Source organism: Budorcas taxicolor, chromosome 13 (assembly GCF_023091745.1).
Source record: "Budorcas taxicolor isolate Tak-1 chromosome 13, Takin1.1, whole genome shotgun sequence".
Lineage (NCBI taxonomy): Eukaryota > Metazoa > Chordata > Mammalia > Artiodactyla > Bovidae > Budorcas > Budorcas taxicolor.
This window is the reverse complement of record NC_068922.1, coordinates 64894783-64919230: the sequence shown is the minus strand read 5'-3', so window position 1 is coordinate 64919230 and position 24448 is coordinate 64894783. Positions and strand designations below refer to the sequence as shown.

Below are 24448 nucleotides of genomic sequence, written 5' to 3'. Positions count from 1 at the left end.
GACATAATTTTAGCAGTGCAGAAGCTAAACCCTTAGACAGTACTCACTTTTTATTTTTTAAACCTAACGCTTAAGAAGTTCTCTCCCATCAGGAAAGATAAGAATCAAAAAGGCAGGCAGAAGAAAAAAAAAACAAAAGAAAAGAAATTGGGAAGCTTGAAGGAAAGGTAGGGCTAGGGGGTCTGATGAAGGTTGAAATGAGAGAAAGCAGCAGCCAGGGGAAGGAAGAAAGGGAAGAGGGAAGGAAATGGGAGGGAAAGAAGGAGGGGGAGAGAGAAGACTCATCTAAGACCAGAAGCTTCAGATCTGCCATGTCAAATGTACAAAGGACAGAGGGTTGAGCTTTGAAGAGGCAAACCTGATGAGAATGCTGATCTCTTTGGTTCTTTGTGTGTTCAAGCTTCTCAATGTGCCAACATTACTTCGTTCCAAGGGTGGGAACTTAGAGATCACACACATTCCACATTAAATACAAACAATCCTCCCTAAATAGCTCAGATCTGGTTCCAGTAAGGTCCGCATAATCTAGCGAGCTCAAGCCTCCACCATGTCAATTGACTTATTTCAAGCAATTTTTAAAGGGGATTTGAAGTATATGAAATACTGGCAAGCCTTCACATTGATACCATATACAAAACGGGGCTAACCACACAGAAATTCAATGTTTCCCAACAATGAATTCTTTTTACAGTAAGAATCATCTGGGAAGGTTGTTAATAATTAGTATTCCCAGATCCTGCTCCAGAGATTCTAACGAGAGGAACAGCTCAGGCAAGTGTTAACAGTAAGCTTGGAAAACCCCAGTTCTCTATTAAATTTGATCCTATCTTGTGTAACATCGTACACTTAATACAAGCAATAAACTGAATGCCCCATTTTTAATCTGAGTGAAGTAAGGTGGCTTCAGAGAAGCAGTCTGCAGACTGGAATGCAAGTATCCCAGTCTACACTTTCCAGAGAGTACAACCCACTGTAAGAGTAACCAAAGGGGATTCTGTTTCAGAACGCTCAAGTCCCACATACTCACTCTCTTCCCTAAACTACAGTGAGGATACAGCAGGTTTCTGCCTGTTCACACTGTCTACCTTTCCTTGAATAAGTGCCCTTCTCCCACTTACACAAAAAGTCCTGCTTATTTACATCCCACATCGTAAAACGGTACACTGCACAGAGGTTTAAAACGTCTAGACCTTCTCAACAGGGGTTCCTCATTTGAAAACAGAACAAAGGTTATTTTCTTAATTCTCCCAAGAGTGGTTTATAACTAGTACCACCACCAACTGGCAGAAGTCAGTTCACTACAGGTCACAGATGCCTTGGGCATTAGAGCTTAATTCTCTCTTGGAATCCTACTGAGAAAGCCAGTGAATTTAGACCACTGCTGTCCAACAGAAATATGAGAGCCACAAATGGAAGCCACAGAGATAATTTTAAATTTTCAGTTGTCACTTGAAAAAGTTAAAAAAGTGAAAATAATTTACTTATATTTTATATTTGTTAAATATATAAAATAGCTACATATTTATATTAAATAGATAAATTATATTCAATAGATTTAAATTTTATATTTATATAAAATATTCTGTAAATATAAAAAGTAACATTTATATACTTAAATATGAATATTTTAACCCAATGCATCCAAAAATATTTCAATATGTAATCAATATTTTTAAACTATTGAGATATTCCACATTCGTGGGTGGGTTTTTTTTTGTTGCTGTTGTTCAGTACTATTTGCAATCCAGAGTGTGTTCTGTGGGTTTTGTTTTGCGTTTTGTTTATTTGGCAATGCCACGTGGCTTGTGGGATCTTAGTTTCCAGACAAGGGATTGAACCCAGACTCTGGGCAGCGAAAGCACGGAGTCCTAACCACTGGGCAGCCAGGGAATTCCCTCCAGTGTGTGTTTCCCATCTCAATTCAGAATAGCCACATTTCAAGTGCTCAATAACCACAAGTGGCTAGCAGCTACCATACTGGACAGCGCAAGTCTAGGCCCCAGTTAGGCAGAGGTACAATGCTGAGCTCTTTGAGAGTGAAAACAACCACTGAAAGGGGAAGTGCCTTATTTCAACTGGGAAGAAATCAAACCATTGTCCAATTTCATACCTTAAAATTAGGACTAAGATGTAAGAAGGCTGCCTACTGGGAAGGAGCACTAATACATTTATTTGAAGTAAATAAGAGTTTTTCCACAAAAATTACATATGATGTTGCTCTCTGGATTGACAGATAAGACTGGCTTTGCATTCTGTATCATTAAGGGGACAACAAAAGGGTTGATGCTGTAGTTCCACAGTTTTTTATATATTTTGTTTTGTTTTGTTTTTTTAACTTTTTATTTTGTATTGTGGTACAGTCAATTAGGGCTTTCCCAGGTGGCTCAGTGGTAAAGAAACCATCTGCAATATAGAAGACATGGGTTCAATTCCTGAGTCAGGAAGATTCCCTGGAGAAGGAAACAGCAACCCACCCCAGTATTCATGCCTAGGAAATCCCACAGACAGAGGAGCCTGGTGGGCTACAGTCCATGGGGTCACCAAAAAGTCAGACACAACGTAGTGACTAAACAACAACAATAAACACAGCTGACTAACAATGTTGTGATGGTCTGAGGTAAACAGAGAAGGGATTCAGCCATACATACTGTAGTTCCACAGTTTTGATGAAAATATATTTTATGTCATAGTTTATATTTTTCATTTATCTTTGGCAGCTATTTAGACTTGTAAGAAAAAAAACAGGTATCACTTTAAAATGGCAGGGATTCACGGTTTTTATGTAAAGTACACGTAACCAAGAATATTTGCAGGCCTCTGCCACATAATCATAGACAGTGTTCAGTACAGAGATCCTGGGAGGTTTTCATGCCACTCAATCCAGCGAAGGAGTGTTTGGCTTAGGAAGAAATTCAGGGTTTGTTTCTTTCTTGGCTAGTCTAGAAGAATTCCAAATTTCAACTTCTTAAAATAATTGTGTACTCGTCCCTAAATCCTCTAACCTTGACTCTACCAATTAGCCATCTCAGCTTTTCATTTAGATTGAAAATTACCAATCCATGGTCACTCTTCAGAGAGCTTAATTTCAAATGTAACCCGCCCTTCCCAGGTCCAGCGTTTTTGTTCCCACCTCCTCCAAAGATACCCACACCTACTCACCTCTCTTTTTTCCCCTTTCATGTTGCTCATGAAAACACTATTTCCAGATTCCAGGTTCTAGGTAAGCTAACTTGAAGTGAATCATTTGAACTGGCACAAGCAAAAGGCCTTAGCTTACTAGGTTTTATCATATAAGCTGAAGCATCTAGTGAAGAGCTATCTTTCACCTCAGAAGCCCAGCCAAGAATATGTTTCCCAAATTTATGTTCCTCTGCATATATGCCTCCCATAAAATTCAGCTCCACAGACATGACTTGTTTTTGGGTGACAGGATGACTCAAGGTCAGTCACAGAAACAAAGGGTTAAATAACAAAGTTATAAAGAACCACAAAGAACCACAAAAAGAACACTCTTGCAGTGCACACCTGGGAAACTCACCAGTAGGAGCAATGGAAGGGGGTCGGCCTCGCTTTCTTTTTGGCTCCCTCAAGTTTTCCTGTGGACTCTTCACAATGTCATTTTCAGGCTTCTTATCCACTTGAGCATCTCCAGAATACTCTCTGTCATTTTCTGAAATGTTCTCCTTATCTTCCTTCTCGTTCTTGGGAAGGCTCTTCTCTGACGCTTTCCCCTTTTCAGCACAGATTAACTTTCCTTCTTTATCAGACTGCTTGGCTCGCTTTTCTGTCTTTAAGGCTTTGTCCTCTTTGTCTTTCTTCACAATGGCTGTGGGTTTTCTCTGTTCTTTAAACTTTTCTCGTTTATCAGATGATAGAAGACTTTTGTGTTCTGTTTCTTTAGGCCTAGCATTACCCACAATATTCTAAAATGAGCAAAATAGCGATGAAACACACTTTGTGATTACTTGCAAATATAAAACCAGGTGGTTTTTTGTAAACTTATGAAGATAAAAGAAATTAAAAGAGGATATATTTCAGGTCACATAATGGAAAGCACCACTGAAAATATCCATCCATATGCTGAGGTTTGAGAACCAGTCCTAAGTTTAAAGAAAATAACAGAGTCATGTTGAATTCCTTCTGAGACAATGCTATCTCCCGTATGATTAACAAGTCACTGGAAAGTAGTTAAAGGGACAGACAACTACCCCAGGGACCTCTTCTGGGAAGCAATCTTTTTGATAGCGATGTTCTAAGAAAATGCCTTCGTGCCCTGTCTGTTGTCATCCCAAGCATGACTACACTGACCCAGGGTCTTTCAGAAGCTGACGTCCTGTGTAGAGAAGAACCCAATAAACTGATGACTGGTGGCTGAACAGGAAAGCTGTAAAGATTGACCAACTCAGAAACAGACTGTCTTTGCTTCCTCTACTGGGTAAAGGCTGTGCTCAGTCCTACTACGTTCCTGAGCTACTGAGTTTTTGTGCATCAGGAAGAAGTACTACTTCTTGGTTACTTTCCTCCTAAATTACTTTCTTTTAAAATCTCGTTTCCCAGTACACTGTCTACTGTCTCATAATAAAGCCAGCTCTGAAAGCTCCGGAGTTTCTAAAACTACAATTAAGTTTATTTGTGTATGTATCCTCCTTCCAAGACCTCAAGAGAAGAGCAGAGGCCACCACATCAAGTTCATATGGGACCCCTAGCACCAAGCACAAACTAGGCACACAGAACTCTGCCAGGAGCAAGAAGCAGTGAGTAAAAGTTTACTCACTAAATATGCAGTGAGTAAAAGTTTAATTTGTCCCAAGGGGAAAAATAATAAATAAGGAGAATCCTTGTGGTTAGAGCCTAGAAGGAAATTTCTTTCAAGTCCTCTAAATTGTTTAAAAGCAGCTAGGTTTGAGAACAAGCCCTCCTTAGTAACTGCTGGCAGAAATATAAATCGCAACCACCACGAAGAGGGGTTGCAATTTGGGTCAAAAGACTTACGGTTCTACTTTTGAACTAGAATGAATTCCTAGAAATGAAATTTGCTAATAAAGTAATTGGACTTATGTACCCAGACTTACAAATATCTTTAAATGACCACTAGGAAACTGGTTACACAAAGTTGGGATATATGCATATTATAAATACTATATAGCCATTACGGAGAAGGCAATGGCACCCCACTCCAGTACTCTTGCCTGGAAAATCCCATGGATGGAGGAGCCTGGAAGGCTGCAGTCCATGGGGTTGCTGAGGGTCGGGCACGACTGAGCGACTTCACTTTCACTTTTCACTTTCATGCATTGGAGAAGGAAATGGCAACCCACTCCAGTGTTCTTGCCTGGAGAATCCCAGGGACGGGGGAGCCTGGTGGGCTGCCGTCTATGGGGTCGCACAGAGTCGGACACAACTGAAGTGACTTAGCAGCATATAGCCGTTAAGAGCTATATTCCCAAACAGGACTTAGGAACTTGGGAAAGATTATTGTGTTAAAAGAGCAAGTTACAGAACAGTAACATATGACTCAAATTGGGAAAAGAAATACATATATACATAAGTATCTTTTTAAAAAATACAGAAGGCTATACATCAAAATGTTACCAGCAACTGTATCTAGATGACAGAATTAAACAATTTTTACTTTCAATGTGCTTTTCTGTGCTTTCTAAATTTTCTACAGCAAACAAATATATTTTTATAAGTACAAAAAAAGATAAATGTTCCTTAAATATAGATGATCAAACCATTTAGGACAGAAAAATGCCTATTAAAAAAAAAAAGAAGCAATTACTATATGAAAAAAAGCTTTAAAAATTGACAATTATTTTTTAAGAAGTTTTGCTTTGTAAGTGGCCTTGCTGAGAAGTCATTTATCAAAAACACTATGTCCTCTTGGGAAAGGAAAACAAACAGGAGCCATGGGCCTGTGCTTGACCACCTACCAGGTCTGAGATGACAAGAGATACTCAGAGGCAACTGGGAATTGAGGACTGAAGACCCACAATTCACACAGGGTGAGGTGCCCATCTCCAAATCAAGGCCCTGTGAGTACTATCAACCAGAGACAGCAGCTGAATGTTACTTGGAGCCCTGTCCTTCCACTTGGGGAGATTCTAGACACAATCTTGCAGCTTTTCAGTCCTCTGTCTAAATTAACTCATTCCACAAACTTAACACAAAAACTGCCAAATTTAAGGCCAAAATAATGTATACAGTGCTGTGTAGTTCCTGAGATGCCCGAAAAGCAAATGATCAAAGAGAAAACATTTTCAGGGCTAAAGCTTTATAATTCTATCTATTTTCTGAAGAGGAAAACCAGAAAAGGGCAAAAAACACTTTTGAGGCTGTCTTTAACAATATCATGTATCATGATGCTTTGAAAATGCTACATATGTACAGAAGAATTTATTAAAGTAAAAGCATTTGATCATAAGACAACAGGTTCCAGCATTACTGCCACATCAACCACCCACAGAGATAAATAATAGTAACGATCAGAATCGTTCCCCTCGGCTGTTTCCTTAAGACATAAATGCAAAATAAACTAAAAGGGGAAAAAATCATGAAGAAAGTAGGCAACACTTTACAGTGTCAAAACTCAGGACCTGTGCCGAGACGTGGATAGTGAAAGGGACAACAGAAAACAAACTTTTCAACCCAGGCACATCCAGCACAAGCGACTGGCAAATCCACGCCCCACCAGGCCGCGACCCTGAGCTAGAGGCAAAGGCGGAGGAGGAGGAGGGAGCATCTCAGGGTGTCCTCAAGCGCCCAGCAAGTTCCTCAGGAGAGGAAACAGCTCCCACCAGGCTGCGGCCCTGAGCTAGAGGCAAAGGCAGAGGAGGAGGAGGGAACATCTCAGGGTGTCCTCAAGCGCCCAGCAAACTCCCCAAGAGAGGAAACAGTTCCCACCAGGCCGTGGCCCTGAGCTAGAGGCAAAGGCAGAAGCAGAGGAGGAGGAGGGAACATCTCAGGATCTCCTCAAGCGCCCAGCAAGCTCCCTAAGAGAGAAAACAGCTCCCACCAGGCCGTGGCCCTGAGCTAGAGGCAAAGGCAGAGGAGGAGAAGGAAACATCTCAGGGTCTCCTCAAGCACTCAGCAAGCTCCCCAAGAGAGGAAACAGCTCTGGGGGCAGGGAACAAGGAGAGAGAAAAGAAGAATCCCCAGGCATTTTGGAAAAAAGACCTAACAGGTAATGGTACTTAAGTATTGGCACTTCAGAAGAGAAGACTGTATGAAAAGGAAAAGGCAGAGAGAGAAAAACATTTACAGTATCTAAAAACTTGTATATTGCTTTCTGGAGAAATCATGTCAGATGAAGGGAAGAATTTGCCATCATGAACAAATATAGCATCTTTGAGAAACAAAACTACAATATTAGCATTATGCATACCACAGAAGCATAAAACCACATTTCTCACCTGATCTTTGGAAAAAGCTTTGACATGAATATGTTTGACAGTCTGAACTACTCCATCATAAAATTTCACAGTGTAAGTACCTAAAATTCAAAAAGATACGATTTTAACTTGTAGTTTTATGAAAGTGACGAAACTTTTCAAAGCATAAACACAAAGGAGCTCCAACAACAACAATAAAACTACAGGAATTAAAAAACTGTTTAAGAATCACAATTAGTCTTTCTTATGTCCAAGATAGTAATATGTTTGCCCCTTTTCTCTTTATCATTATAGATTTATTTACCTACACAGATCAAAACCCATCAAAAAAATTCATTTTTATGGTGCTACACTAAAATTTTTAAAACTTGCACTGAATTTAGACCAAGAGCAAATAGCAGTAAAACAATTAAGAATGTAAAGAAACACCAACAATGAACTACCAGAAAGAGAGATTAAGGGAAAAATCCCATTTATTATTGCTTCAAAAAAAAAAAAAAAAGAGTCCTAGGAATAAACCTAATTAAGGAGCTAAAGGACCTGTACTTGGAAAACTATAAGACATTGATGTAAGAAACTGAAGATGACACAGATGGAAAGACATACTGTGTTATATTCTTAGTGGGAATGTAAATTGGTACAGCCACTGTGGAAAACAGTATAGAGGTTTCTCAAAAAACTAAAAATAGAACTACCATATAACCCAGCAATTCCACTCTTTGAAATACATCCTAAACAAAAACAAACACATTAATTCAAAAAGATACATGCACCCCAATGTTCACAGCAGCATTATTTACAATTGGCAAGATATGGAAGCAACCTAAGTGTCATCAACAGATGAATGGATAGAGATGATGGATGGATACATGTATACATGGATATATACACACACACACACTGGAACACTACTCAGCTATTTAAAAAAAAAAAAAGAAATTTTGCCATTTATAGCAACATGGATGGACCTGAAGGAGAGTATTGTGCTAAGTGAAATAAATCAGACAGATAAAGATGAATATTATATGATCTCACTTATAAGCAGAATCTAAAAAATACAAGTTAGTGAATATAACAAAAAAAGAAACAGATTCATAGATACAGAGAACAAACTAGTGGTTACCAGTGAGGAGAGGGAAACAGGGAGGGGCAAGATAGGGGTAGAGGATTAAGAAGTACAATTATTATGGATAATCTACAAGGATATACTATACAACAAAGGGAATATAGCCAATACTTCATAACAATTATAAGTGGAGTATAACCTTTAAGAATTGTGAATCACTGTATTGTATACTTGTAACAATATAATACTTTGTATCAACAATACTTTAATTAAAAAAAAGATATAAGGAAAATGGAGGTTTATTGCTTGGTGAATTATTGCTTATTATTTAATCTTTATTTTCTGAGCTGAGAAATAGTAATATCCTTTAAACTTCAAAAGAAATATGACCATCTGCTAAAGATATGCTTTTAGAGGTCCTAATAATCTCAAAATCCATATGAATTACCTTCATGTTACTATGTTTAAAAACAGAGACTAGGCCAAAGCACTAAATAGTGCCTGCTACAGTTAGTTTTATTCTTTTTTTTTTAAGTCTAAAAAAAAATCACTCTCTGCTAAAAAATTGAAACTGGTAATCCAAATAATCCTGTCCAAATAGGCATTCACCTACAAAAGTTCTCATTAGTTCCACCCAAACCAACATTCTCAAACTTTTGCATTTTAAAACCCACCCATGTCTCTCTTTTGCTGGTTCTAGGAAGTTATTAAAAAAAAAAAAAATTACAGTTAATCTTGTCAAGATTACCAATGAACCACTGGTAATCATGTAATGGTTTACCACTAGTAAACCTGGTTAGTTTTCAGAACTAATTTATGACTCAACATGGAAGGAAAAAAATAAATCTCAAGGGTTGGGAGCAGAATAATGCCAACAGTGAAGTTAAGGTCACCTGGCTGGTTGCCTCCATCTTATATACTCTCTCCCCACCTCACCCACCCTTCTCCTCCAGTCCTAAACAGGGCCCTGCAAATGGCTACCACCTCTACTGAAACCCTTCCTCTTCAGTGTCTCAAAGTCCAATGCAATATGAGCCCAATTATTTTCCAAATCTTATTTCAAATTACTAGCATACAATACCCATCAGCTCAAAGTGACTAGCTACTTGCCACCCACTGAAACTGTCTTGGGACATTTCCACCTCCACATCTTTATCAAAGTGTTTTCCTGCCTGGAATGTGCCACTCATCCTTAAGTGCTCAGCTCAAAAGACCACAACATTCCTGTAAAACCTTCCTGACTTCCCTGGTCATGGAGATTTCTCCCTCCTCTGAACTTCTCACTCATTTGGTTCCTGGTCTGCAGAGCCTCACACTTAGGTGCCTTCACATAGAAGGCGGATGCCAAATCAAAGGCAGGCTCTCCAAGGATAGAGACCACATCTAACACCAGTTTCTCACACAGCGCCTGGCTCACTGGACTCCAGTGTTTCTCAAAGTGTGGTTCCCCGGAACTGTAGCATCAACAACCCCATGAACCTATCAGAAATGCAAGTTAGCAGCCCTTCCCATGATATACTGAATAATAACTTTGGGAGCGTGAAACAGAAATGTGTGTGTTTTAATAAGGACTTCAGGTGATTCTGGTGCACACTGAAGTCTGAGAACTACTGTCGTAAACAATTAGTAATTACCTACTGATTTTACTCCTGGTAATTACAAAAGTGACTATTTGTCACAAGTATTGTCAACACATAAAAGCGGCTAGCAAACAAGATGGATATATAGTTGGTTGGTTAAAGCAAGCAATGAGATGACAGGCTATGATAAGGATTTTGTTAAGGCAAGTCAGCAATTACTAATGAGTACTTAACAACGAAGGCCTGGTTCCTGTCTTCCTGCCTCTGTTGTGAGGGTGTTGGCAAACAAAGCAGCAGTGCTGTGGGGCTCTAAACAGGCCCTTTTCAAAGCAAAGCTCTGCTAAGTCTAAGGACTGCGGTTTGGGGGCATCCAAGACTACACTTTCAATGATCTTAATCAACAAAGCTCAGCATCAGTTACATCCAAATGGAAACTCTCCATTTCTACAGACATTTCAAATAGCCAGGACAACATAAACCGTGCTATGCAAAAGTCCAAGATTTTCAGCTACTTGAGGTCAATTTTGAAGCTTACTCTTGACAGCAGGCTCAGATGGAGGCCTCAGAGGAACAACAGAGCTAGAGGCAGAACCCAAGCCTGTCTGTGACTTCTCTCCCAACCCGACATACCTATTCCCCAAGTCCCTCAGCCTCAACTCCAAACCACAGACCCAGAGCAGTACTGGCCCCTCTGAAATGACCCAAACTATGGCCAAAGGGCCTAGGGGACAAATGCTGTCAGATAACAATATCCCAGCCCTGACCCTTTTTACTTTCAAAAACTACAAGGGATCATCTTGAAACTTTCTCCCTTGATCATGCACACAGCCTAACTTGGGCTTCAATAACTCGGAGGAAACACATCCCGCAGACAACAGTGGCCTCGACCTGGAGAGAGGCTCCAAGTCGACTTTAACGGTTTCGTGCATAACTAAAAGAACGTCTTCCCACAGAATCCTCCAAAGGGTGGCTGGCAACGATCTCTCCCACGGCCACAAACAGTATTAACAAAACACATGTAAATGATAGATTCAAAATGAGAACATTAGTGACACAAAGGCGACCTGCCTCAGGCTCCCTTAAGAAGTTCCAGTCTCTACCACATGAAACCAAGCTTCCTGGCCTTGCTCTCTATGGGTTAAGAACCCAGCATACCAGACAACCCTATAGAAGTTAGTAATAGCAGAAGGCATGTAAGAACAAAACTTGAGACGGGTGGCAAGCTCATCTTCTCCAGGACGAAGGAAAGAGGGATACACAGGTGACTCTGGAAAGGACCGATTTACATTGCTCCTGAAATCTACCGTAACTGTGACTTCAGGGCCCTTTTTCTATCCCGCTCATTCTTCAGGAGTCATGGAATTCCATAATATCATGGACAGGAGTTTTCAAACATGGTTTCTCAAAGTCCTGAGGTTCCCACAGATGTGCCTCAAAGGTGGGCAAGGGGATGGGACAGGTCCGTGTCTGCAGGCAAACCTCCCTCTAAGCCTTCTCCTCTTAGTAATTTTACATAATGGGCTTAGGTTCTGCAGCCAACAATTTCCCAGATTGCTTGTCTATTCCAATTCCTTCTTCCATTTACAACTGCTCAGATGAATTCAGAGCAATGAGAGTGAACTGCCTATGATCATCACGCAGGGACTGGGACAGAGCCTGTTTCCACTAATCAGGGCTCTCAAGACACCACTGGAATCCAGGAAGCACAGACCATCTACTCCCACCCTACTGTTTCAGGTGCACATACACGTGCACACACACACACTCCCCCATCGGGCACCTGGCCCTAACTGAAACTCCTGCTGTTTAAGGAAAACCCTGCTCCACAGAAGCAGGCTGATACTGTGGCCACTGCAGTTTCAGGAACCTTGGAGCCCCGCAGACCTCCATTCAGACTTCCGGGCTACTATTTACATATGTGCTCTGCAACCTCAAGCAGTTTCTCCTGTGAGCTGACTTCCTCATCTGAAAAATGAGAATGGGGTTGATGGCAACAATCTTTCCCCATTTGTATGAAGAAGAAATGAGCTCAGATATGGAGAGTGCTTAGCAAAGGGACTGTCACAGAGCAAGGGAACAGTTGCTGTTGTTTAGCCGCTAAGTTGTATCCAACTCTTTGCGATGCCATGAACTGTAGCCTGCCAGGCTCCTCTGTCCATTGGGTTTCCCAGGCAAGAATACTGGAATGGGTTGCCATTTCCTTCTCCAGGGGCTCTTCCTGACCCAGGGAATGAACCCACATCTCCTGCATTGGCAGGCGGATTCTTTAACGCTGAGCCACCAGGGAAGCCAAGAAATCAATATGTGGTTCTAATTACCATCATCTATCAAGTCACTTTAAAAAGGAACCCCCTCATCCCCCCCAGATAGTAAGAACCAAGATAGCACCTGCATGTATGGGCCTAAATTTTCTATCTCTAGTCAAAACTGTTCATAGTCCCAGAGTTCCCACATTTCAAACACAGGGTCAGTTACAGCAAGAAGAAAACAAAAAATAGTAATTGCTTCAGCCAGAGACTCGAGAAATAAGATCATTTCCATAGAATCTCCTGGTAAAATGCAGACTTAGGCACTGAACAAAGAGACTGAACTAGGGGGCACAGGACCTAAGAATATGCATAACTTTAAGGAAGAGGGACCTGATACGCCTGCCTGCTCACTCAAGTTAAAGAACCACAGATCAACAGGAAGGAATGATTCCTCATTTTGTCGTAATGTGAATCTACTTTCAGTTTCCTGTGGAGAGACAGTCTCGCAGAGCAGAAAGGTACAAACCCCTGACAGGCAAGTGGCTTTGACACCTCCTTAAAAAAGGGGAGCTGGGCGGAGCTGAGGTCAACTCACCAGAGAAGAGAAGGCTTCCGAACAAAGACTTCCTGGAAGCAGAATCCCTTCTTTCACTCCAACACAGACTGAGGATCTAACAAGGCTACCAGGTGTGGCTGCCTTCACGGATGCTTAACTGCCACTGCCAAAGACTCATGCCAGGTGAAAAGGGCTAAATAACATCGCATTGTTCTCCCAAGTTTCCAACTGCTAAATGACTCCCTTAAGAAACTCTAAAAGTTGCTCACTAGTTGTGAGTCAATCATGTGCGACACCCAATGCCAGCAGCCAAGGCTCTCCACTCTGGCTACAGCCCCTGCCCACCAGACTGCCCAGTCGATGCTTGGCCTCGGCAAAACCACCAAGGAGGTTATGAGTCGCAGAAAGATCAGACCAAGCCTTCCCAAGATGAGTCTACAGGGAGTGACTTCCCTGTATTCCCAGCCTCCTTCCCGCAGCACCAGAAAGACAGAATAACCTTACAGGAAATAAAGGGAGCATTTCATCTGCAGAGGTTCTGCTACCACTAAGCTGCGGTGGCCCCTGCTACAGACAGAACTGCGGCAGGACAGAAAACACCAGGGAAAGAGTGAAATTAGAGTCCAGTGTCGTCCTTCTCAATCACGCAACTGAATAGTAGAATAAATCATGACGTAGAAACTCTGCCAGTTCCCCTGGATTAACTCTAACCCAAAGGCAGCACCTAAGAGTCATTATTTCATCTCAAAATCAGGCACAGACCTGAGCTCCCACAAAGGAAATCCCACAGGATTTCCTTCTTAGTCCTGTGTGCAGCAATAATACCACACAGCTGGGTGCATTCCCTTTCAGGATTTCCTCTTCCCCATCCTTCCTCATTCTCCTCCCTCTTCCAATTAATCTCAAGAACCAGAGAGGATGGTGGCATAATGCAGGACTTCAGACCCAAAATTCTGGGAAAAACAGGTTCTCCCCAAAATATCCACTCATTTTCAATGTCCTCCAATTAATTAAAATTTACTGAACAGAATCTGAAGCTTATTGAACAAATACATTAGGGTGGCAATTGACCATTGTGGGGACAACCATTACCTCAAGACTCTCCCTCCTATCATTTTAGCTTATGCAGGAAAATAAACTTAAAAGATTTTTAAAAACAACTTGCAAAGCAAATTAAAAGGACTTTTCTGGGAGTCTAATGGTTAGGACTAGGGAAGGTAAGATCCCATCCTGCATGCCACGTGACGCAGCCAAAATGTTTTAAAGAAAAAAGATTTCAGACCCAACTGACACAAAAAAACCCAACAACTGCAGATAGGGGTCCCTCCTCACACCTCCTCTTATGATTTATCTGCACCTGTCATACCTCCCCCAGTTGCTCTAGCTCAACACCTACTTCATTCTGCCTTGAACAAGTTCTTTATTCTTTTTTAATCCATGATGCTAAGGCCTGGGCTCTACAGATATTAGATGCAAACAGTAGGTTCCTAAGCCTTTAATGGTTTCACCTAGACCCTCACACCCTACCTCTCTATAAGACAGCTCCCAGGACTCCCCAAATCCCTCCTTCCTCAATGTGCCCTTCCTTTCCCATTCTTTTAATCTAAACCCTCTTCTCACTTCTGTCCTCCATGTGACTCTGGGGTATCACTGGAACAAAAGAGAAATGTTGCTTCCTTTCTGCTACCCGCTTTATCAACAGTTACCCATGTTTCTATCCACAAGCTTCGTTTGATCTAAGGAGCAGCCATTTCCTCAAAAGGGCACACTTCCCCTAGGGGGAACATCCAACTTGATCAGAATAAATCAACGTAACAGACTTTCAGAAAGACATCTATGTACACTAACAAACACCTGTGTTTCATATCATGTGATTTAAATCCAGTAAGAGTAGAAAAAAATTACTAATCTAAAAAATAAGATTCTGAAAAATAAACTTTTTCTTTTACCGTGACTTTTTTTTATTGAGGTACAGTTGCTTAACAATATTGTATTGGTTTCAGGTGTACAATTTTAGTGATTGACAATTTCCATAGGTTATACTCCATTTTAAGTTATTATAAAATATTGGCTATATTACCTATGCTGCACAATATATCCTTGTAGCTTTTTTTAACTTTATTTTTCCCATATAAATGAGATCATTCACCATTTTAATACAAATGGATCTATAAACATGGATTTATAATCTATTTAATGAGTGTTTGATATAATAAACTATGTCTTTTACAAAAAGGATCTGAAGCAGTTTAATAACATGTCACTTGAATAATATCCATTTATTAAAATTAAAGTAACACATATGAAAAGTAATATGAGACATTATTTTAAACATGGCTTAAAAAATGTAACTTGGGGAAAACAAGGGACTATCCAAAAAAACTTAACCATAAATGAGAGGATGAGTAACTGCTTAAAGAACTTAGAAGATACAGCCTTGCCCTGGAGGCCTGTGGTAAGAGGACTTTGTTTTCAGGGATACATCTGCCACTTCCTCCACCCAGCCTAGTAACTGCCAGGACTAGTGAATACAGCAATAGAGGAACTAAAAGTCCTGCTATATGCAAATGTACAGTTCATTTTTGACCATTTCAACCCATTCTGAGATGAAGTTTCTTGTTTACCCCAAGGTCCAGCATTTAGCAGAGTGCTAAATAAATACTTGAATAACTGCACTGAATGAAGTCAACCTAGCCTATCACCCCTAACAGTGGTACTAAGAGGTCCGTTTGCCCTAAACATTCACTGCAGAAATCATGGACATACCACAAACATCTCAGTAGAAAATGCTTAAAAAAGGTATCACTTGAGCCCTGCTGAGTCTGTTCTATGTGTCAGGATGCTGACCACACATACCGTGTTCATAACCCTCCTCTTCCCTTGCCTCTGTATTCATAAAATGAGCTTGTGTTCCTCATCTTGATTTCTCCCATGTTCTGAACTCTGGCAGAGGTATCCTAACTCAGAGCTCTAAACCCCAGTACCCCAACTTCAACTAGCAACTCTGGTATCACACACCACTCTCAATCACCTGGCATGCACAAAATACATTTTGGAAGAGATGTTTGTTGCCTGCTTCACTTCTAGACTATTAACAAATAACTAAAAGCAATATAGGGACTTATTTCTTCAATTATATTAGGAACTCCTAGACAGCAAAAACCTGCAAACTTCCCAGCAGAGGGACAGATGAACCATGACTGTTTCACAAAACAATGACTAAAATTTAGAAGGCAGAGAACCAATCTCCCCCTCCTTAAGCTAGCTTTCTCTGCATTTATAATTTCTCCCTAACTCCTGACATAGTAATTAACCTAGAGAAGATTCCAAGGCAATAAATACATACTAAAAATACACCATCAAATTCAAATATTATAAACTCACCCCTAAGTCAAGAGTAAAAACAATTACAACTCAAATGCCTTACCATCCTTGTTAACAGCAGTGACTTTGGCTGGGTAAAAACGACAATCAGACCAGCAAGCAAGGACCTGCTCGTTTATTTGAAATTCCTAAAAAATATTAGAAAACAAAAAAAGATCCTGTTACCAATCCAATTTCATAGGACATACATGGTAACCAAATTCATAAGGCAGGCTGAAATTGACAAGGGCATGAAGGGGAGATGGTTACTGGGATGAAGATGTTTCTGCTGTTCAATACTGTGAGTCAAAACAGAAGGGGTGGACACAGCCTTTTCCCATTTAAGGAGTTCTGGACAGGCAAGGCACAGCACTGATGATAATTCTATCTTGTCCCTGAAAGTGCATCTAACAGCCCAGGACCACCAGGGTACACAAAAAGTACATAGCTGGAAGGAGAGAGGCTGTTTCATCTTGAGGCAAACAGCATTCATGCCACCTAATGCCATCTACACTTTTAGAGGGTCTTTGGACAAAGGAGACACTCCTTCACCATTAATATTTCATACTGCTTTCCCAGCACACAGTTTGCATTGATACATTTTGTAGAATAAATACCCAGCAGCCAAACTGGGCAACAGTGAACAATCTTAAACTGGGAGTAGGGAGGAGGGGGAAAGGCTAGCAAGAGTTCAAGTTCCCTGGTCACGGTTAAAGTGGAAAACAGAATCCAGGGCTGAGTCAGCTCCAAAGGCAGCAGGATTTCTACAGATGTCTCAATTCCTGTTTAAAAAACTGAAAACAAATACTTTGTCCTTCATTTTGAAGTCATAAAAGTGCCAGACATAGTGATGAAATTTTAAAAACAGGAATCCAGTCCAGTCAGTTCCAAGATTTTCAAGGGCTTATTAAAAAAAAAAAAAGCTAGCATAATGCTCCACATGGAATGACTGCTTAATGATCAGATAGCAGATGAGCTTCATAAGCAATCTAAAGGGATACAGCGGTATAAAAGAGAGAGATCAAGTCTCCATTTATCATCAGTGCAGTCTCAACCAAATGAGTTTATGAGCTGTCACGACAATCACGTCACACACACAGATGACAACTGAGATTCTTCAACAACCCCAAGAGGCCGTGGAGATCTCACGGTTGCACTCCAAGCCTAAATAAGGATGGTCCTCAGCTCCTACAGACTTTCACACTAAACATCAAAGACTCAGCCCAAGGGCTGAGCCTGCTCATTACTGAACTGCCCGGATTTGTTACTCACAGATGATCCTTCCTCTTCATGCAAGCCCTCTTTCCTCAGCTGTATTTTCTCTAAAGGACGTAAATAAGGACTGTCCCAGCAGAACCACTCATCATAACGATGGTTCCAACGCTTGAAGTGGATGAGTACTTTTCCTTCTTCGTAATCAATATCTTCTATGTGAGCTGGATACCTGAGTCAGGAAAGAAAAAAAAAATTGAAATGCCCTTAATCCACCTAAAATAATAAAAATGATATTTTCCCAAACTTCTTACCAAAGAAGTAGATCTCAAAGTACTAAATAAAGCCTATCATTTAGCAGTTCTCTGTCACTGTGCCAAATCAAAAATCATGGAGGCTAACAGACTTGGGTTCAAATTCCATCCTAGATATTCCTTAAACTGTGATTAAATTAGCCTTTCAGAGCCTGAGCTCTTTCATGTAAAGCAGAGGAAGGATACACTGTGTTGCAGTATGAGTCAAACAAGACAACATATACACACATCTGAGCACAAGAGAGGCAGGAAGCAAACAATTAACAACTAGATTGTATTTTACAGGTGTCAAAAAATTAAAATGACCAGGCAGCCCAGACTGTGTCAGTCTCAATTTTAAGAATTTTGTAGTCTATGTATTGGAATATCATGCAGTTGTTAAAACAAGAAGATGGCTCTACGTAATGATATGGAAAGCTCTCCCAAGATGAACCATTAAATGCAAAGAGTGAGGTACACAACACTGCATATGGTAAGTAAACTACTGCTTATTTTTTTTAACAAGACAAAAAAGAATATACGTATACAAACATGCCTAAAACACCTGGAAGAACACACAAGAAACTAACGCTGGTTACTTGTGAAACTGTGGTCAGTTCAGTAGATGGGCTCTTTCAATCTCCAATCACTCTTCCTCTAGACTGAGAGGTAAACCAACCACTACATTCGCCTGACTCACTTGAGACTGGCAATCAAGGTCATGGAGATCTGTGGGTTTGGAAGCAACTGTCATGACAAGAGGCAGTGCTTCAGTGCAGGACTGCTCAAACCTTTATGCAATGCAAATCATCAGGAAATCTTGTTAAATGCAGAGTCTGATTCAGTAGGTGAAGCTAAGTAAGGCCTTAAAAGCTTTAAACAAGCTCCCAGGTGATACAGACATGCTGGTCTATAGCAGCAAGGAGTTACTGTCTAGTCACTGACTTCTTGAGTGGCAAGTAGCAATGGTGGGGTGGGGGTGGCAGGAGCAGTAGTGACTTCCCAACCTCCAGTTCACACTCCAGGGGTGAGTCCTTCAAATTTAAACTCTAAGGCCAGTCCCCTTGAGTTTCACTCCTCCAAGTTTTCCAACAATTTTCTAAGGACCCAATTACTTGTGTTAAATCCTTCTGTGGTTCAAGTACCCAGGATGGTTTCTGTTTCCAGCATATAAACCTGACTGATCCAAGACGGGTACTGGGTATGGGGCAGGGAGGGGCAAAAGTGGGAGGGAGACCCTTTGGCAATACACCTTTTAATACTTTTTCATTTTCCAACCACATAACTGTATTGCTTATTCCAAAAATAAGTATATGAATAAAAATAAAGAAAAACAAATATGCAATTGTTCTCTTAAACACTTCTCTATTGACCAGAATGCTATTCTACATTGAGAAAGTTTAGATTCTACCAATTTGCATTTTCTCCCTACAACTTGGACTTGCCCCATTATCTTCCTTTCTTACATCTAACACTCAATACCCTACTGTCCTAATAAGTATGTGCTACCTAAACTAACAGGCCTGCTTCCATTGTGCCCTCTTCAACCCTACACTAGTATCTGCTAAGGCAATTTACTTGGAGTAAACCAAAACACAGGAGGATGCAGATACTGGGCATTCAGTGAACATCCAGGAAATGAATTCCATTCTCCCTATTCTTCCCAAAGGTTGGGTGTCCCATCAATTCTTCAATCCCAAGGCTCGCTGACTCCAGCTACCCACCCCAAGTTCAGTCACTCTCCAGCTTCAGGCCCCAATCACTTTATGGGGTATTTCTCATACAGGACTGACAAGGTATGCTTTTCAAAATTCCTAATTGTACTATGAATATATTAATTGCTCCTGAACTATTAATAAAAGGAATAAACAGCCCTGAAACTAGTCTTCCGATTCCAATCCAGCTGACATGCAGCTGCCATAAATACAAGCTATCTTGACAACAGACTAGCTAATCGTAGGAGCTGGGGAACTGAGTATTACACTGGAAGGAGAGAAAAAAGCTTCCCGAAGTCTATCCCTCTCTGTAAAATGAGGAGAAGGATATGGGTATGTCAGCTGTATTCCTCTTGATCTCTCAGTCAGTCAGCCTACCACAGATTAGTAAGCCTCCGTAACTCAGTCCTATTCAAAGGCCTTTCTTTACTGGTTTACTATCTTGAGCAATAGTTAGCAAACAGGTCTTTGGACCAACACACAGAATTAATTTTTCATAGAACCAAATTTATTTAATTTATAGAATTCTCCTTTATACTAAGATCACATTCTTTCTAACTTTTTGGTGCTTAAACATACTTTTCAAATTTAAAAGATGATAACTGTTTTTAATCCTTACTAATATTACACAGTAGTACAAAGAAAGTTCTCTGTGTACTGATTTTTAAAAATCTCTAAGAAAAGTGGGGGGGGGGGGGGGAGCAACTCAAGATGCAAAACAGTACTGAATGCACTACCATTCATTTGTGGGAGGGGAGACAGCCAATACATCCATACCTATATTTCACAGGGCTATCTCTGGAAGGATGATCAAGCAACCCGATTTGCCTCTTGGGAGGGGAACTAGATAGTTAAGGAACTGGAGAGGAAGTATGAAACTTATTTATTCAGTGTATATCCTTTTGTTTTGAATGTTGCACCATGAGCATGTATTAAATATAAAAAATATAATTAGATATTTGTTTTAAATGTTCTTATTTGGCAAAATAAGAAGCTGGCACTGCAGGACAACTTCAAATTCTTTTGAATTTGCACTTGGTCAGTGCCTTCCGAAAGTCTGGTAAGTCTGGATCCATAGAATTCACTGCAAAATCCTAGGAGAGCAACTCCATTGTACACAGATTATGAAAGACCTCAGGGCCCTTGGCCAGCCAAACGCTACTCCCTTGATCAAAAAACTTCACAGGGCATAGGGAGCTCACTGTCTACAGACTACACAAGTCTCTCCAGGTGGATCAAGAATAACCCAGGGGTCAGTAAGTCTTCCTAAGGAGAAGGTGGTTCTCTCTACTTCTCTAAAGTGTGACAAGGATGTAAGTCACTCATAGTGAATGGGGAAACCCAACTGCAATCCAGAGAAGAGAGAGGCAGTTATCTTAGGGATCAATCCAGTTAAGACCTGGTGGATCACAATTACACAGCTGCCTTGGACACAGCTCAGATTCATCTGTCAGCAAATCTTATTAAGTGACTTTGATCTGGCCAATTTCAGGTCTCAGAAGATTATAAAATGGATGTGGTTCTGGTTTCTGTCTTTAAAAAGAACCAGACACCAACTAAGTTTTAAAACTACCACATGGATAGACATTTTCCCAAAATGGAAATGTAGATAGTCAAGAGGCACATGAAAAGATGTTCAACATTGCTAATCATCAGGGAAATGCAAACCAACCCACAACAAGCTATTACCTCACACCAGAATGACCATCATCCAGAAGAACACAAATAACAAATGCTGGCAAGGATGTGGAGAAAAGGAAGCCCTTGTACACTGTTGGTGAGAATGTAAATGGTTGCAGCCACTGTAGAAGACAGTACAGAGGTTTCTCAAAATACTAAAAATGGAACTACCACATGACCCGGCAATTCCACTCCTAGGGATATATCTGAAAAAAAAAAAAAAAAACCGAAACACTAATTCAAAAAGATACGTGCACCTCAATGTTCATAGCAGTATTATTTAAAATTGCAAGATATGGACGCAACCTAAGTGTCTATCAAGAGATGCATGGAGCGAGTTCCCTGGGGGTCCAGTGGTTATGATTTAGAGCTTTCACTCCTACGGCCCTGGGTTCATTCCCTCCTCAGGGAACTAAGATTCTATAAGTCAAGACGTGCAGTCAAAAAAAGAAAAAATAAAGAAATATTTATTTTTTAAAAACAGATGAATGGGTAAAGAATATGTGTGCTTGTCAGTATATATGTATAATGAAAAACTGCTGCTGCTAAGTCGCTTCAGTCGTGTTCGACTCTGTGCGACCCCATAGAAGGCAGCCCACCAGGCTCCCCCATCCCTGGGATTCTCCAGGCAAGAATACTGGAGTGGGTTGCCATGTCCTTCTTCAATGCATGAAAGTGAAAAGTGAAAGTGAAGTCGCTCAGTCGTGTCCGACTCTTAGCAACCCCATGGACTGCAGCCTACCAGGCTCCTTGATCCATGGGATTTTCCAGGCAAGAGTACTGGAGTGGGATGCCATGTAATGAAAAACTACTCAGCCATAAAAAAAAAAAAGAATAAAATGTTGCCATTTGCAGCCACATAGATACACTTAGAGAGCATTAATGCGAAGTGAAACAGGTCAGACAGACAAACAATGTATGATATTACATGTGGAATCTAAAAAAAGCAACAAAGTAATGAATATAACAAAAAAGAAGGCAGACTCACAGATATAGAGAACAAACTAGTGATTATGGGAAGGGCAATGCAGGGATGGGCAGGTAGGAGGCACAGACTACTGGGTGTAAGACAGGCACAAGGATATAGTGTACAACATGGGAAATATAATCGATATTTTATATACTTTTAAATTTTATTTATTTTATTTTTTAAATATAAATTTATTCATTTTAATTGGAGGTTAATTACTTTACAATATTGTATTGGTTTTGCCATACATCAACATGAATCCACCACAGGTATATACACATGTTCCGCATCCTGAACCCCCAATATTTTATATTATAACAACTGCAAATGGAAAGTAGTAACCTTTAAAAAGTATGTAAATTTTTTTAAAAATTAAAAAAAAAAAAAAACTACTAGAACCAACAAGGCCCTACTGTATACCACAGAGAACTCTATGCAATATTCTGTGATAATCTATATAAAAAAGGACTCTTAAAAAAAGAGTGAATTATGTATACATATAACTGAGTCACTTTGCTATATACTAATACAGCATTGTAAATCAACTATACTTCAACAAATTTTTTTAAAAAAACTACTAGGTATAATCACATGAAACAGCTGATAAGCAACTGTTTCTTACTGACAAAAATCATAATTTTATTTCATTCAATCTAAAAATTGGAAAACCATAAAGGAAGCTGGAAAGCTGAGGCAAGGTTAACAAAAGAGGCAACATGAATGGAATCTGAATAGACAGAAAAGGGAAGAGAAAATTTCCAACATGTAACTAACAGCCGTGATGAAACTCTAGTTTCCAAACTAACACTGCAGCTGGGATTCATATTCCTAATGGAAATAATAGCCAGAAAGGAGGAGACATTGAACACCAAACTGAAAAAATAATTAGCTCTAGGGAAGAGAGAGGGATTAGGAATAGCCAAGAGACTTTAGCGGCCAGGAGGAGCTGCCCCACGCCTGAGGCCAGGGGCGACAGCCAGGAGGAGTGACCCCATGTCCAAGGAGCGGTGGCTGCACGGGCGCCGGAGGGCCTAGAGGAGCTATTCCACGTTCACGGTCAGGAGGGGCGGCAGTGAGGAGATAACCCCTCGTCCAAGGTAAGCAGCAGCAGCTGTGCTTTGCTGGAGCAGCCGTGAAGAGATACCCACACCCAAGGTGAGAAACCCAAGTAAGACAGTAGGTGTTGCAGGAGGGCAGACACACTGAAACCATAATCACAGAAATCTAGTTAATCTAATCACACGAGGACCACAGCCTTGTCTAACTCAATGAAACTAAGCCATGCCCATGGGGCCACCCAAGACAGGCAGGCATGGTGGAGAGGTCTGACACAATGTGCTCCACTGCAGAAGGGAATGGCAAACCACTTCAGTATTCTTGCCTTGAGAACCCCATGAACAGTATGAAAAGGCAAAATGACAGGATACCGAAAGAGGAACTCCCCAGGTCCGTAGGTGCCCAATATGCTACTGGAGATCAGTGGAGAAATAACTCCAGAAAGAATGAAGGGATGGAGCCAAAGCAAAAACAATACCCAGCTGTGGATGTGACTCGTGATAGAAGCAAGGTCCGATGCTGTAAAGAGCAATATTGCATAGGAACTTGGAATGTCAGGTCCATGAATCAAGGCAAATTGGAGGTGATCAAACAGGAGACAGCAAGGGTGAACGTCAACATTCTAGGAATCAGCAAACTAAAATGGACTGGAATGGGTGAATTTAACTCAGATGACCATTATATCTACTACTGTCGGCAGGAATCTCTTAGAAGAAATGGAGTAGCCATCATGGTCAACAAAAGAGTCTGAAATGCAGTACTTGGATGCACTCTCAAAAATGACAGAATGATCTCTGTTCGTTTCCAAGGCAAACCATTCAATACCACGGTAATCCAAGTCTATGCTCCAACCAGTAACACTGAAAAAGCTGAAGTTGAACGGTTCTATGAAGACCTACAAGACCTTTTAGAACTAATACCCCAAAAAGATGTCCTTTTCATTATAGGGGACTGGAAAGCAAAAGTAGGAAGTCAAGAAACACCTGGAGTAACAGGCAAATTTGGCCTTGGAATGCAGAATGAAGCAGGGCAAAGGTAATAGAGTTTTGCCAAGAAAATGCACTGGTCATAGCAAACACCCTCTTCCAACAACACAAGAGAAGACTCTACACGTGGACATTACCAGATGGTCAACACCCAAATCAGATTGATTTATATTCTCTGCAGCCAAAGATGGAGAAGCTCTACACAGTCAACAAAAACAAGACCGGGAGCTGACTGTGGCTCAGATCATGAACTCCTTATTGCCAAATTCAGACTTAAATTGAAGAAAGTAGGGAAAACCACTAAACCATTCAGGTATGACCTAAATCAAAT

At 40.6% G+C, this 24448-nt stretch overlaps 1 protein-coding gene across 5 annotated transcripts in view; it reads right to left on the bottom strand.

The window, feature by feature from the left end:
- Positions 1-24448, bottom strand: part of PHF20 (PHD finger protein 20) — a 135638-nt gene that overhangs the window by 71433 nt on the left and 39757 nt on the right. For 4 of the 5 annotated variants that reach the window (XM_052651098.1, XM_052651101.1, XM_052651100.1 and 1 more), the window contains exons 3-6: positions 17478-17649; positions 16270-16354; positions 7413-7492; positions 3539-3923 (exon numbers count right to left, since the gene is read on the bottom strand). In XM_052651098.1, coding sequence (XP_052507058.1) covers positions 3539-3923; positions 7413-7492; positions 16270-16354; positions 17478-17649 — 722 coding nt within the window. Of the gene's footprint in view, positions 1-3538; positions 3924-7412; positions 7493-16269; positions 16355-17477; positions 17650-24448 lie in introns of those variants that run through there. The other variant, XM_052651102.1, reaches the window with a different exon arrangement.